Source organism: Cyprinus carpio, chromosome A24, assembly GCF_018340385.1.
Source record: "Cyprinus carpio isolate SPL01 chromosome A24, ASM1834038v1, whole genome shotgun sequence".
NCBI classification, from domain to species: Eukaryota; Metazoa; Chordata; class Actinopteri; order Cypriniformes; family Cyprinidae; genus Cyprinus; species Cyprinus carpio.
Window position 1 is genome coordinate 1,164,246 of NC_056595.1, and position 15,361 is coordinate 1,179,606.

General features: G+C 40.4%; 1 protein-coding gene across 5 annotated transcripts in view; it reads left to right on the forward strand.

The window, feature by feature from the left end:
• LOC109106652 (collagen alpha-1(XV) chain-like) overlaps positions 1-15,361 on the forward strand; it is a 70,613-nt gene that overhangs the window by 12,618 nt on the left and 42,634 nt on the right. For all 5 annotated transcript variants that reach the window (XM_042714005.1, XM_042714001.1, XM_042714004.1 and 2 more), the window contains exon 3: positions 10,373-10,920. In XM_042714005.1, the coding sequence (XP_042569939.1) occupies positions 10,373-10,920 (548 nt within the window). The remainder of the gene's footprint in view (positions 1-10,372; positions 10,921-15,361) is intronic.

Here is a 15,361-nt window from a genome sequence, read left to right on the forward strand (position 1 = left end):
ACAAACATGTGTGTGTGTGTGTGTGTGTGAGAGAGAGAGAGAGAGAGAGAACCTCCCAGAACAAGCAGATGTTTAAGTGGCTCAGTCATGGGGAGTCGATGTTCCTCTCAGTGTCTGACAGAGACATTCTCATACTGACCAAAGATGATTATGGCATCTTAAAATTCTTTACTGTATTGTCTAAATACATCAGAAATAGAACACTAAAAACAAAATGAATAATTTAAAATGCTACAAGAATATCTGGGCATCACAACATTACAGGTGCATCTCAATAAATTAGAATGTTGTGGAAAAGTTCATTTATTTCAGTAATTCAACTCAAATTGTGAAACTGTATTAAATAAATTCAATGCACACAGACTGAAGTAGTTTAAGTCTTTGGTTCTTTTAATTGTGATGATTTTGGCTCACATTTAACAAAAACCCACCAATTCACTATCTCAACAAATTAGAATATGTTGACATGTCAATCAGCTAATCAACTCAAAACACCTGCAAAGGTTTCCTGAGACTTCAAAATGGTCTCTCAGTTTGGTTCACTAGGTTACACAATCATGGGGAAGACTGCTGATCTGACAGTTGCTCAGAAGACAATCATTGACACCCTTCACAAGGAGGGTAAGACACAAACATTCATTGCCAAAGAAGCTGGCTGTTCACAGAGTGCTGTATCCAAGCATGTTAACAGAAAGTTGAGTGGAAGAAAAAGATGCACAACCAACCGAGAGAACAGCAGCCTTATGAGATTGTCAAGCAAAAGTGGTCCAAAGTCCTCTTTTCAGATCAGAGCAAGTTTTGTATTTCATTTGGAAACCAAGGTCCTAGAGTCTGGAGGAAGGGTGGAGAAGCTCATAGCCCAAGCTGCTTGAAGTCCAGTGTTAAGTTTCCACAGTCTGTGGTGATTTGGGGTGCGATGTAGTTTTGTGTTTTTGTTCCATTGTGTTTTTTGAAAACCAAAGTTACTGGACCCGTTTACCAAGAAATTATGGAGCACTTCATGCTTCCTTCTGCTGACCAGCTTTTTGAAGATGCTGATTTCATTTTCCAGCAGGATTTGGCACCTGCCCACACTGCCAAAAGCACCAAAAGTTGGTTAAATGACCATGGTGTTGGTGCAAACTCACCAGACCTGAACCCCAGAGAGAATGTATGGAGTATTGTCAAGAGGAAGATGAGAAACAAGAGACCAAAAAATACAGATGAGCTGAAGGCCACTGTCAAAGAAACCTGGGCTTCATACCACCTCAGCAGTGCCACAAACTGATCTCCTCCATGCCACGCCGAACTGAGGCAGTAATTAAAGCAGAAGGAGCCCCTACCAAGTATTGAGTACATGTACAGTAAATGAACATACTTTCCAGAAGGACAACAATTCAGTAATTTTTTTTTTTTTATTTCTTTATTTTTTTATTGGTCTTATGAAGTATTCTAATTTGTTGAGATAGTGAATTGGTGGGTTTTTGTTAAATGTGAGCCAAAATCATCACAATTAAAAGAACCAAAGACTTAAACTACTTCAGTCTGTGTGCACTGAATTTATTTAATACAAGAGTTTCACAATTTGAGTTAAATTACTGAAATAAATGAACTTTTCCATGACATTCTAATTTATTGAGATGCACCTGTATATCGTACAGTATATACATCTTTTTGAGACAAAAGCTTAGATCAACAGTGTTATTAAACTATTAGTGTTTTTAAAAATAAAAAGTGTTCAATGATCACAAAAGTGATTTTAATGTAAAAATCGGGGAAATGAGCATTGACAATTAAATACACTAAATATCAATCAACACAACCGAAAAAGGCTTATTCACCCAAAATAATGTCGTTTGAGAGACACATCCCTGTCCTGCAACAGAAAACCACATCCTGAAATATTAAAAAGCTTTTAGATCGGCCCATTGTAGTGGACATTAGAGGGTTAAAAAGTGAGTCATTTGTTTCTTGACAAAGGTTTCCTTGAATAGTTGTTATGTAAATTTTAAAAGTTTTTTATTTTTTAATTTTATAATACTCGTCATATTATATGAAACCTTAATTTCACTGCAGTTGGACTGAATTGTTATTATAGAGCCATGGGATTAATATTTCATATTTAATCGGTATAGTAGCATAATATGGTGCATCCCTACAGATGTGTGTTGTATTTATTTTGGCTTTGCAGCAGAGAGGATGAGTTTGATCATCTGAATCATAATCACACAGACTCCGTGAGGATAATCAGTGTGTGTGAGAACAGCAGGCAGATCTTCATGAAGAACATTCACTGCCAGATGAAGCCTCTCGTCTCATTCGACACGTAACACTTTTCCCCTTCGAAAGGAGTATAAAACGCCTGCTTGGGTTTTTATCATTAGGATCCAGGCCAGTTTAGTTAAGTTACGGCGCAGCATCACGTTATATTGCACTGTTAATACTTAGACAAGCATGTTCTGGAATGAATTTTCACGAGAGGCCAGAACTTCCCCGAAAGCTTTCATTCCTACACTAATGTTACGCAAGATCTCAGGCAGTTCCTATTTTCCTCCCATTATTCTTTTCTTTCAGTTTCTTCCTGTTCCTTTGCAAAGCTTCACATTTGATCTTAAAGGCTTTGGTCTGACTCGGTGGGTTTGGGAACAGGCTGCTGCGGGCTGGGGTCGAGTCGTTTACATGCGGCTCTTCTTTCTCAGCGCTTTGTGAGAGTCACAGCTGCTTAAACACAGCTGCCGGCTGATGTTTACCTCCAAACACAGCACATGCAGGCCGGGCCGTGAGACGAGACTCTGGCAGTTTAATGTCGTCTGTCAGAGTTTTATTCATCTGTTTGTATCACAGCACTTACTGACCTTACATGCCAGAAACTTCAACTTTCCTCGGATTTTCCATGATTTCTTTGCCAGTGTAAAGGTTAGAAATGAACTGCAGTTAGTTTTGGCTTTCTGAATCTCTCTGTCCACAATGCTGAACGTTCTACTGAAGCAAACTAATGCTGTATTTATTTAATAAAAGCAGCTTAATTTACTGATATTATCATTGAGCACTAACTTTGCCGAAATACAGGCGTGCCACTTTTCCTTAATCTTAGCTTGATCTTTCCTAATCTCACAGGTTTCCAAATAATTTATTTCTTGAGATGTGAATATGTGTTAAAGTATAATTTATTCCTGTGATGCGCAGCTGTATTTTCAGCATCATTACTCCAGTCTTCAGTGTCACATGATCTTCAGAAATCATTCTAATATGATGATTTGCTGCTCAAGAAACATTTCTGATTATTATGAAACAGTTGTGCTGGACAATATTTCTGTGGAAACTGTGATTCATTTTATATTATTTAGAAAACAGCTGTTTTAAACTGTAATAATATTTTGCCTGTAGTTTTGGTCAAAGACATGCAGTCGTGACGGGCAGAAGAGACTTCTTGAGAAACTAAAGATGATTCTCATTGCACAGCTGGTTGTTTGAGTCTGTGCCACGTCCTCTCTCAGATGGAGCTAATGTTAGTGCAGTAACACTGGCTCAGGTAAGAACAGATCCTGATGAAGTGATTCTCCACGTAATGAACAGAGAAACAGATGTGTTCCTGATCTCTCTCCGTCAGCAGCTCCTCGTGTGCCATCATAAACACGCTCCCTTTAGCTCCACAGAATCTGTAGTGTTTGTGTTCCTCAGCGGCTGATATCCGCCCGTGTCTTCTGTGATTCTGCTTCATCTCTATACACAGCCGGCGGTCAATTCATCAGAAACTTGGAGGAAACTTGATTGGACTCAAGAGATGCTTCGTAGTTCTAGCAAAGGGTCAGAACAGCTGCAGTATTGCTTAAAAAGAGCATCTTCTGCCAAATATGATCAATCATCATCAGCCATAACGAACACACATACAATCTCTAATGCTCACTTGATTAAGTCACTGTAATGAACAATGTTTTATTTAGTCAGGGCACCGTGTATATGTATTTACTTTGAAGTTTGCATGCTTTTGCAAATGAAGCATGAAACGTTTATGTGGTTTAACATTTAGATCTGCATCTGTGATGAAAGCAAAGTCAAGGAAAGCAACATCATTCCTGGAAAATCTGTGTAGAGAAGTTGAGTGTAGTGAGTGGTGTTTCTGGTTTGTGTGATCCCTGTGTGAGTGCTGGCCGTCAGCCACAGCCGTGTTGATGTAAAGCTGTACAGATCCTCATGAATGATCCCAGTTATCAGGGAGACTGGGGCTAGCTGTAACACTTTATATCTCTTTAAATCACTATTTATATCTGTATTTCGCAAAATGCTTTTCAGCATTTCCACCATTTCCAGAAAATCTGATGCACCACATCTTCTGTGACAACATGCCCCAATAGCAGGACTATAGAGGCCCGCCTCTGCCACGGAATAAAATCAAAATCAAAACGGAATCTCAAAATTCTCATTAAAATTACTTTTTTCTTTTTTTAATCTCTCACAGTCCTGAGCTAGATTGCAAGATGTAATGTGTAAAAAACGGAATTGTGAGATTTAAATGACAAAAAAAATAAGAAAAAAGTCAGAATTGTAAGAACACATTGTGACATCAAATACTACACAAAACAATTCATTTTTTTTTACAGGAAAAACAGTTAAAAAGTAATAAAATATTGTAATAATCAGTTTTGTTTTGACCTGTAATAAATTGTAGCAGTTATTTAACAATATTACTCAAATTATTTGAATTGAATCAGTTTTGAAGTTTTTTATTAAATGAGTAAACGAAAGCCAAATATAGAGCTGTGTGATGTCTAGAGCAGTCTTTAACCAAGCGTTTCTGCTGTCACTGCTTAAATATTGACATTGTAAATTGTGTTTGAAACTGTTTGAGAAAAGCAGGCAGGAGTCTGGCGTGAATGTTTGTGAATAAACCTAGCACTCCCATGATGCTCCTCTTCAGATTGTTCTGGTGAGGGAGAGTGAAGCGTGGGACACACCTGTGCTTCTGTCTCTGTTTCACACATCAGACGGTCAGTGTGATGATCTCTGGATGACCGAAGCTTTCCTCCGCTGAAGGCTGTTCATTACAGTAACTGCACAAATCAGCCTTTCAGTGAGTGATCGCAGACGTCATCAGTGACATTTCATGAGCTGCTCGACTACACAATATTTCCCAAACTCATTTGTGGTTCTAGAAAGAAAATTCCACTGATTTCCATTGGCACTTGATTTGGGCCACTAAAGCTCAACCAGAAGAAACTAATAGCATCTGCCCACAATGCCCTGCCAACCACCCTGAGTGACGTTAACAATGCCATTTTCATCAGAAAATATGAAAATAGAAAGGGAAGGAAAATGATGATCTTCTCATTCTCACAGGAACATGATCAAAATCAGAGAGAAGCTGATCTTTGCCATTCAATTAAAACTGCACAGTCATTGGCTCTCAAGTTAAACTGCAATTTATTATAAATTATTAAAAGTTGTAATTATGAATTAATAAATAATTATTAATTATTTTAATTTTTTTAATAAAAAATACTAATATTAAAAAAAAAACTTATTTTTATGTATTTGATTTTAAATGCATCATTTTTTTTCTATATATATATATATATATATAAATCAGTAGGTGTATAGTGATTCCAGGTTTGTTCTTCATTTCATAGGTTTAGAACAGAGGAGGGAAGTTTAGGAAAATGTTCACCAGTCACTGAATTTCTAAACTTTTCTTTCGAGTGTTCGTGTTTGTGCTCTGCTCTCTCTTTGGTGAAAGTTGATTGAGAATGGAGGCCTCCTCGCTGGAAAATATCAAACCACAGACACGCTGCTCTGCTTGTTTATGTGCTGCTGGGAGAAATGAAAGCTGTGTGTGTTTGTTTTTAGCTTGAAGCTGAAATCTGTAACACAGTGTGTGCTTTAGATGCAGGGCACCCGATCATTCAGCTGATGTTCTCTAGAACAGTATCAGTATCTGAGTGTGTGATACTCGACTAACCAAACCGCAGCAAAGCTATGAACAAAGATCACTGTCTCTTTTAATAGACCTTCACATACTAATGTAAGCTATTCTTTAGTTACATCAAGTTGAATCAAGTATAGAACGAAACTGACCAAATGTTTGGGGTCTTTAAGAATTTTTTGGGCAAAATATTAATACTTCTATTCTTTAAGCTGTCAGTAAAGACATTTATAATGTTACAAAAGATTTCTTTCGAACACTTTCTGTTCATCTGTGAATCCTGAAAAATAAAATGTATCACAGTTTCCACAGAAATATTGTGCAGCACAACTGTGTTCAACATTGATAATAATCAGAAATGTTTCTTGAGCAGTAAATCATCATATTAGAATGATTTCTGAAGATCATGTGACACTGAAGACTGGAGTAATGATGCTGAAAATACAGAAATAAATTACAGTTTAACAGAGATTCAAATAGAGAACAGCTGTTTTACACTGTAATAATATTTAACTGTTTTTACTGTATTTTGATCAAATCTTTGGTGAGCAGAAGAGACTTCAAACAGAAACTTCACTTACTGACTCTACATAGTGTTTACAGTTCCTAAACACAGTGTTTACTGACTAGTGTAGATAGCACTGCTGATAAGCACTGGATTGGTTGAAGTACTGATTTGTCTCCAGGTCTCTGAAATCAAAGGCGCCGGGAGGAAATGGTCTGTTTGTGTGTGGAGTACAGTGGGTGAAGCAGGGAGATGTTGGTAAGTGGTAGATATTGGTTTTGTGTGTCTGGAGAGAGAGGCAGCAGCTGGTAATTGTTCAGAGATAAGGCTGGTTTGGCCTCGTTTCTCTGTGTCCTGAAGAAAAGGTCAGCGCTGCTAAAGCTGTTTTAAACGGTGTACGTTGCATACATTCTGCTCATTTATTTGTTCTTTAAGCATTTGGTGTTCATTAGGCGAGATCTTTCAGATTTGCTCCAGTGTTGTTCTCATGGATGAGCTCATGAATGAACCGAGGCCTTTCCTTCATGTAGGCCGCCTCCTCTGAGGCTCATGGGAGCATCTATAGATTGAGTTTAACACTCCTCCCTGAGCCGGCCGATTTGCCAAATCCAGTACCTCATTTTGGACGACTTTTCTCCGTCCGTGAGCTCAGACAGACGAGGAGCTGCACCGTCAGCGATGACCTCCACGCTCACTCTCTGTAGTTCTAGGTTTACAATCTTTGCTATTCCCTCATGTGTTTCTATCTCAGAATGTGAGCCAAGAGGCCATTTCCTCAAACCTCTTCTTAATCTGAATTTCATCATCATGTACACGTCATCGCTAACAAACAGCACAGCGCTCATGTTCTCGTCACTTGTGGTGGTTTTTCTGATCGGCCGTAGGTCTGGCTCTCTGGGATTCATGGATCATATATCTTTAAAGCTCTAAGAGAAAAATATTTACCGTGAACATTAAGTGTATTACGCAACCACTGATGACAGATGGATGGAGATCCCCAACTGCACACTGAACATCTCTAATGTTTTATCCACGTGAGGACCAAGAATACTGTTGTTTAAAGAACATAAGTCACTGCACAGAGATGCACCTTCATCTAGCTTTAAAAAATGATTTATTTGTTTGATAGACATTGGTTTTACTTGACAATTGGAATAGTTACAGTCATATTAGTACAATTTCAGGGAAATTTTGTAGCAGAAACATCCACGGTCAGCAGTGTAGAGAGGTTTGAACCAAAGTCACTTTCAAACTAATGATGGAGAAACCTCTCATCCTCAAACATGATTCCTGATGGAGTGGGTCTCTGTTGAAATTCCTAACTCCGTACGGCTCGTGATGAGCTCCTCTGCCCACAGACAGCTCTTCAACCTTTGGTCCATTCCACAGGAAAGAAATGCAATATAAAGTCCTCCTTGTTCCTCATGCTGACATTACACTTGACCTCAACCCAGTGAGAGGCCATCAAACCTTCAGCGCTTATCCTGGAGCCTTTGATCTAGACTGGACTGAACCTCTCTGCTTCATTTCATAAAGACTGTTCCCAAATGTCTTTATACTTGCTAAGTGTTTCCACTAGTTACACAACAGGCTGGTGAAATCTTATTATTGGAAACATCTATGGAGAATTCATGAACTGCCAAATGTGCACAGAAATAAATGACACACAGATTATTGGTGTGATCATGCATACCAAACCTTCCTTGATGACATATTTGGGGTTATTAGGCTCCAAACCCAAATCTAAGCGTGCTTTCATGCATATAAAGAGATAAATAAACTTTGGTAACACTCTACTTGAAACCTTTATAAGTAATGCATTATAAAAGAATTTAATGCCTTGTTTATGATTGCATGAATTATTGTAACCACAGTTATAATACTTATCTGTTCACTGTTACACATTTAGAAAGTATAATGCATTAAAACATGAAGAACAACAGATTTCAGAGGTAAAAATGAATCTGCAAAATATTGTAACGCATTTTAACTTTGGTTACAAATAATTATGAATAGATATAATGCATTATAATGTACATTAAGAATACCTTTTCTATGAAGGCTTCGAGGTGTTACCAAAACTTTCAAATGCATGTCATTGTGCCTAATATTTACTATTTATGAAAGATAAAAAAGGTCTTGTTACTGCATGTTACTGGTTTTAGTCTGAACGACTTATCAGTGTATTTATTTATTTATTTTGACTACTGTATGTGTTAGTTCAAATTGCATTCAGATCTGGCTCCATTCCAGTCTTCAGCATTCACTTTCCACAACAACTGACATAGAAAACCAAGTTCTGCCCTACAGGCTTTATCTGTAGGTCTGAAAAACTCAGTTCTCACAATAATGTCTTGTGTCTATGACTGCACGAAGATGATTTCTGACCTACTGTCTGGTCACTGTTCTCACTGCTGTATGAAGCTGAGTGGGGGTCGAGATCCTGAGCTCAATGGGAATCTTGTTTTAATAAGTGCATCCTCTGATCAACATCACAGCTTCAAATTCAGCATTCGTGTAGCTGACTAATAGCATGAACTATATTGATAAGTGATGCTGGATGTATGAAGCTCACCAAGGTGAATTATCATTAGTAAATGAGCAGAAGCTCTTTGTTCTGCCGGTAAGTTGTTGTGTGAATGCTAAGATGGCATTTCTTGCTGTAGTGTGCCATTAAAGTGCCTGTGGTACAGATCTCCAGCACGTTCCTCACAGCAGATCCATTAGCCACACTAACCCCTTCCAGATGATGGGTCTGTAACAGAGCGGCTGATTGTTAGTGCTTCTCCTGCGCTCTAATCGAGACCATGTGTGCGCGTCAGCGTTCTGATCCAGCGTCTGCTGATACCAGCTCAGTTCGGTGTGCTCTGCTTGTTTGGTTAAATGTAAATGTTGCTAAAGTGTGATCCGCTCGGGTACAGTAGTTCTGGCAGACGCTGCTGTTTTGGTTTCTCATCTGTGAAGGAAACAAGGAGATCCTTTCTGAAAACAGAAGGCGATTGAAGAAAAGATGCAGGGTCTGCAGGGATGCCTGGAGGAAGTTTACAGCGCAGGATAAAATGTGTGCTAATAAAACTGCAGGACTGCTGGCCGGATCCCAGCACACAAACAGGAAAATGCATTTTGTGATTATGAGGAATTTTTTTTTGCCATGAATTATTAACAGCACTGAGACTGTAAAGAAATACTAGAGATGGAAGGATGCTTTTACGTAGGCACTTATGATAAAATCTCTTGTTTGTAAAGCATACATTGTTTGCGGATGGGATCAGAAAATCTTGCGTGTTGAACTCTGATTGCTCAAGCAAATGTTTTCAACATTGATAAAACTATCATGTGACACTGAAGACTGGAGTAATGATGCTGAAAATACAGCTGCACATCACAGAAATACATTACACTTTAACAGAGATTCACACAGAAAACAGCTGTTTTAAACTGTAATAATATTTCACTGTTTTTACTGTCTTGGTGATAAATAAATATATACAAATTATTTTTGAAATATATACAATTACATATATGCACACACACATATATTTACATGTATGTTTTGTTTATACATATATATATATATATATATATATATATATATATATAAACATACACACATAACTTTTTGTATAATATAATAATATTAAATATATTTTTATTTTTTATTTACCTGATTCAGAAAAATTATGTGATTAATAAATTACTATGAAATAATTATTTTGCCTGTTGCTTCTCATGTTGAATGCTGAAATATATTAACACATTCAATTTTTACTTAGATGTGATTATTTTATATTTATAATTACAGATTACATGAGCCCTAGAATTTGGCTTTAAGACAAGCACCACAGCTCAACATATTCAGTAATGTTACTGTTATTTGTGGACATTTTTCCACTCATCTGTGTGGCTCAGAATGAGCTGGAATGGCTCTGTTTGAACACGTTCATTAACTCTGGTCTCTGTCTGTTCAGAACGGGACTCGAGGGCTCAGCTGGACCTCACTGAGCTCATCGGTGTTCCTCTGCCTCCGTCTGTGGCCTTCATCACGGGCTTCGAGGGCTTCCCGGCATACAGCTTCGGCCCAGACGCTAACGTGGGCCGCCTGACGCGCTCCTTCATCCCCGACCCGTTCTACCGCGACTTCGCCATCATCGTGACAGCCAAACCCAGCACCCGGCGTGGAGGAGTGCTGTTCGCCATCACGGACGCGCTGCAGAAGATCGTCCATCTGGGAGTGTCTCTGGCGCCGGTGGAGGACGGGTCTCAGCAAGTGGTTCTGTACTACACCGAGCCCGGGGCCGCACACACAAAAGAGGCGGCTTCGTTCAAGATGGGCGATCTGACGGGCCGCTGGGTGCGCTTCACACTGGCTGTTCAGGGAGAGGAGGTGAGGCTGTACATGGACTGTGAGGAGCACCATCGCGTGGCCTTCCGCAGGAGTCCAGACGGACTCACCTTCCAGCCCAGCTCCGGCATCTTCATAGGGAACGCCGGGGGAACCAGGCTGGAGCGCTTTGTGGTGAGATAATTATAGTAATATCATTTCCACAACATCTTAATTATATATATATTATTCATTAATGTATTTATTTAGGTTAATATTATTATGAATTTTAGCTTTCTTATTAATAATATAATTTCAATAATATCTTGTGTGTGTGTGTGTATATATATATATATATATACAAAGTTCTGGCATGCAACTCTAGATGGCGCAGTCTGATAGGTCTAACTCAGTCTTACCTAATGACATCATTATCACATGGCACAGCTGATTGGTTCTCTCCTGTATCGGTAGCAAACGAGCTCACTGCTCATTCAAATATATGACTAGAGCTTGCCTAGCAGTGCAGCTTGCTTCAGAAACCCACCACCTTCCCCAGCTCCACCTGTATAGATCTGCTATGAGGTGATTCATGTATGCTATATGGGGGTTATTTCATGTATGTTATATTTGCAGCAGCAATATTTCTTACATGCTCACAGCAGCATGTTGTGGATGTATTGACAATAGCAAGTCTCGGTTCTTGCTCTGCCGCAGCAGCGTAGCAGATCTATTCCTCCAAGACCAAATACATTAACATTTTTTGTCATGTACATTACCATGCCAGTCCCTCTGAGAGTCATGACAGAAATATATATATATACTTTATACTATAGTAAAAAATTATTTAAAATTTTTCCTTCATTAATATTATGTGAGATTATTATAATGTAATGTGAGACTGTATGTTTATATAATAATAATTTATAATTATATATCTCATTCTGATAAAATAAATGATTAATATTATCATATAGCTTCCACAGCATCTTAATTATATAGATATATTTTATATTGTTCATACAGTGTACTGAATTTATTCATTTTACAATGGCTCTGTTTTGACATCTGAATTTTAAACTTTACAGGTTACATTTTAGTAAACTTTTTTTTATTACTTTTGCATTTTAATTGATTATTTATATTTTTAATTTAAGTCTACATTTTCTTTAAATGGCACATCTCTTAAAAAATACATGGAATGTTTCCTTTAGTCAATAATTAGGCTAAATTGATATATTTTTGGAGCTCATCATAATCTGATTCCCATTGTTTGGATGAAATATGTCAGCGGTATGTCAGTAGATGATAGGTGTGTCGGTAGATGATTGGTGTGTCGTAGATGATCAGTGTGTCGGTAGATGATCGGTGTGTCGTAGATGATCAGTGTGTCGGTAGATGATCGGTGTGTCGTAGATGATTGGTGTGTCAGTAGATGATCTGTGTGTCGGTAGATGATCGGTGTGTCGTAGATGATCAGTGTGTCGGTAGATGATCGGTGTGTCGTAGATGATCAGTGTGTCGGTAGATGATCGGTGTGTCGTAGATGATCGGTGTGTCAGTAGATGATCAGTGTGTTAGTAGACGATCGGTGTGTCAGTAGACGATCGGTGTGTTAGTAGACGATCGGTGTGTCGGTAGATGATCGGTGTGTAAGTAGATGATCGTGTGTCAGTAGTGAGACGATCGGGTGTGTCGGTAGATGATCGGTGTGTAAGTAGATGATCGGTGGTTAGTAGACGATCGGTGTGTTAGTAGACGATCGGTGTGTCAGTAGATGATCTGTGTGTCGGTAGATGATCGGTGTGTCAGTAGATGATCAGTGTGTTAGTAGACGATCGGCGTGTTAGTAGACGATCGGCGTGTCAGTAGACGATCGGTGTGTTAGTAGACGATCGGTGTGTCGGTAGATGATCGGTGTGTCGTAGATGATCGGTGTGTCGGTAGATGATCGGTGTGTCAGTAGATGATCGGTGGTTAGTAGATGATCGGTGTGTCAGTAGATGATCTGTGTGTCGGTAGATGATCGGTGTGTCAGTAGATGATCAGTGTGTTAGTAGACGATCGGTGTGTTAGTAGACGATCGGCGTGTCAGTAGACGATCGGTGTGTTAGTAGACGATCGGTGTGTCAGTAGATGATCAGTGTGTCGGTAGATGATCGGTGTGTAAGTAGATGATCGGTGGTTAGTAGACGATCGGTGTGTTAGTAGACGATCGGTGTGTCAGTAGATGATCTGTGTGTCGGTAGATGATCGGTGTGTCAGTAGATGATCAGTGTGTTAGTAGACGACGAGTAGACGATCGGCGTGTCAGTAGACGATCGGTGTGTTAGTAGACGATCGGTGTGTCGGTAGATGATCGGTGTGTCGGTAGATGATCGGTGTGTCGTAGATGATCGGTGTGTAAGTAGATGATCGGTGGTTAGTAGATGATCGGTGTGTCAGTAGACGATCGTGTGTCGGTTGAGTGTCAGACGATCGGTGTGTCGGTAGATGATCGGTGTGTAGTAGACGATCGATCGGCGTGTCAGTAGACGATCGGTGTGTTAGTAGACGATCGGTGTGTCAGTAGATGATCAGTGTGTCGGTAGATGATCGGTGTGTAAGTAGATGATCGTTGGTTAGTAGACGATCGGTGTGTCGGTAGATGATCGGTGTGTCAGTAGATGATCTGTGTGTCGGTAGATGATCGGTGTGTCAGTAGATGATCAGTGTGTTAGTAGACGATCGGCGTGTCAGTAGACGATCGGTGTGTTAGTAGACGATCGGTGTGTCGGTAGATGATCGGTGTGTCGGTAGATGATCGGTGTGTCGTAGATGATCGGTGTGTGTCGTAGATGATCGGTGTGTCGGTAGATGATCGGTGTGTCAGTAGATGATCGGTGTGTGTTAGTAGATGATCTGTGTGTCGGTAGATGATCGGTGTGTCGGTAGATGATCGGTGTGTAGTAGATGATCGGTGTGTTAGTAGACGATCGGTGTGTCAGTAGATGATCGGTGTGTTAGTAGACGATCGGTGTGGTTAGTAGACGATCGGTGTGTCAGTAGATGATCGGTGTGTCAGTAGATGATCTGTGTGTCGGTAGATGATCGGTGTGTCAGTAGATGATCAGTGTGTCGGTAGATGATCGGTGTGTCGGTAGACGATCGGTGTGTCAGTAGACGATCGGTGTGTCGGTAGATGATCGGTGTGTCGGTAGATGATCGGTGTGTCGTAGATGATCGGTGTGTCGGTAGATGATCGGTGTGTCAGTAGATGATCGGTGTGTTAGTAGACGATCGGTGTGTCGGTAGACGATCGGTGTGTAAGTAGATGATCAGTGTGTTAGTAGACGATCGGCGTGTCAGTAGACGATCGGTGTGTTAGTAGACGATCGGTGTGTCGGTAGATGATCGGTGTGTCAGTAGATGATCAGTGTGTCGGTAGATGATCGGTGTGTCGGTAGATGATCGGTGTGTCAGTAGATGATCGGTGTGTCAGTAGATGATCTGTGTGTCGGTAGATGATCGGTGTGTCAGTAGATGATCAGTGTGTTAGTAGACGATCGGTGTGTTAGTAGACGATCGGCGTGTCAGTAGACGATCGGTGTGTTAGTAGACGATCGGTGTGTGTCGTAGATGATCGGTGTGTCAGTAGATGATCGGTGGTTAGTAGATGATCGGTGTGTCAGTAGATGATCTGTGTGTCGGTAGATGATCGGTGTGTCGGTAGATGATCGGTGTGTAAGTAGACGATCGGTGTGTTAGTAGACGATCGGCGTGTTAGTAGACGATCGGTGTGTCAGTAGACGATCGGTGTGTCGGTAGATGATCGGTGTGTCAGTAGATGATCGGTGTGTCAGTAGATGATCGGTGTGTCGGTAGATGATCGGTGTGTCAGTAGATGATCGGTGGTTAGTAGATGATCGGTGTGTCAGTAGATGATCTGTGTGTCGGTAGATGATCGGTGTGTCAGTAGATGATCAGTGTGTTAGTAGACGATCGGTGTGTCAGTAGACGATCGGTGTGTTAGTAGACGATCGGTGTGTCGGTAGATGATCGGTGTGTAAGTAGATGATCGGTGGTTAGTAGACGATCGGTGTGTCGGTAGACGATCGGTGTGTCGGTAGACGATCGGTGTGTCGGTAGATGATCGGTGTGTCAGTAGACGATCGGTGTGTCAGTAGACGATCGGTGTGTCGGTAGATGATCGGTGTGTCAGTAGATGATCAGTGTGTTAGTAGACGATCGGTGTGTCAGTAGACGATCGGTGTGTCAGTAGACGATCGGTGTGTCAGTAGACGATCGGTGTGTCGGTAGATGATCGGTGTGTAAGTAGATGATCGGTGGTTAGTAGACGATCGGTGTGTCGGTAGATGATCGGTGTGTCAGTAGATGATCGGTGGTTAGTAGACGATCGGTGTGTCGGTAGATGATCGGTGTGTCAGTAGATGATCGGTGTGTCAGTAGATGATCGGTGGTTAGTAGACGATCGGTGTGTAGGTAGATGATCGGTGTGTCAGTAGATGATCGGTGGTTAGTAGACGATCGGTGTGTTCGGTAGATGATCGGTGTGTCAGTAGATGATCGGTGGTTAGTAGACGATCGGTGTGTCGGTAGATGATCGGTGTGTCAGTAGATGATCGGTGTGTCAGTA